The sequence below is a fragment of the Branchiostoma belcheri genome, unplaced genomic scaffold (genome assembly GCF_001625305.1).
Source record: "Branchiostoma belcheri isolate BF01 breed outbred unplaced genomic scaffold, Haploidv18h27 scaffold211, whole genome shotgun sequence".
Taxonomy (NCBI): Eukaryota; Metazoa; Chordata; class Leptocardii; order Amphioxiformes; family Branchiostomatidae; genus Branchiostoma; species Branchiostoma belcheri.
Window position 1 is genome coordinate 107,609 of NW_017803614.1, and position 978 is coordinate 108,586.

General features: G+C 42.6%; 1 protein-coding gene across 1 annotated transcript in view; it reads right to left on the reverse strand.

The window, feature by feature from the left end:
- Window positions 1–978, reverse strand: part of LOC109469914 (deleted in malignant brain tumors 1 protein-like) — a 6,267-nt gene continuing 5,289 nt past the window's right edge. Inside the window, exon 3 of the mRNA XM_019768674.1 lies at window positions 1–347. Within this exon, the coding sequence (XP_019624233.1) occupies window positions 1–347 (347 nt within the window). The remainder of the gene's footprint in view (window positions 348–978) is intronic.

The window sequence follows — 978 nt, forward strand, 5'->3', positions numbered from 1 at the left end:
TCAAGTAGTAGAGTTTGAATTGTTTTCGGGCATACCTTGTTCACAATCAACTCCGGCATCTTCTCCGTGTCCACAGTCATGTATCCCCCAACCGTTGTGTCCACAGTCAGAAATGGTTGCCTCGGAACCATCGCAGGTTACTTCGTCCAGCCAGATCGGCCCAGACCCCCGCCCGAAAGCTGCTGATCCAAGAGCTGCTTTTGCACCGGGATATCCCAGCTGACGACAGACCACATGGGCGTCACTCAGCCCCCAACTGTTGTCACAGACCGTCCCCCATTGGCCGGCATGGAACACCTCAACTCTGCCTTGAGATGAGGTGGAACCTCCGCCAACAAGTCGGATACCTGTTGTTGTAAGAAGTATACTTTATTCTCTGCCTCTTCCTCTCACTGCCTGTTTGTCTGTCTCTCTCTATAGTTGTTTCTCTCAGAGTACTTCCTTTGGTAAGACAATATCATAGATGACTTTTATTACGCAACAATGTACAAGGTACAAAGTATGGCAGAAATGAGAGAACAAATCTAACAAATCAGTCTACGTAGTACAATACTAGGTGATATGGGATGAAAAGGCTCTTATACAATCATTAAAAGAATTTCTTACGTTTAGACATTCTTTAAAATAACTGTCCTATATTCACAATGTATGGATTGTCAAAAGTACAACGAGTATCTGAATTTGCTAGATGAATTCATGGCGAGAAATTCTGGTATAGAAGTTGATATAGTTGCATCGATGAAGGTTAGACATCCAGGTAATACGATATGCCAAAAAACAGCTACTCAAGCAACTGGATATGATTTTGAAAACGTCAGGCGTTTCAGCTACTTCGTAATTAGCTTTCGTCAGTGACTGAGAGACCAGAGGGGAAAGCAGGTTTATATACACAACCTGTTGATTGATATGCAAATAAAGTGAAGACAAATTTTTGGAAGTCGAAAAAGGAACAAAAGTCAGACAAGTCAAGACAAGATG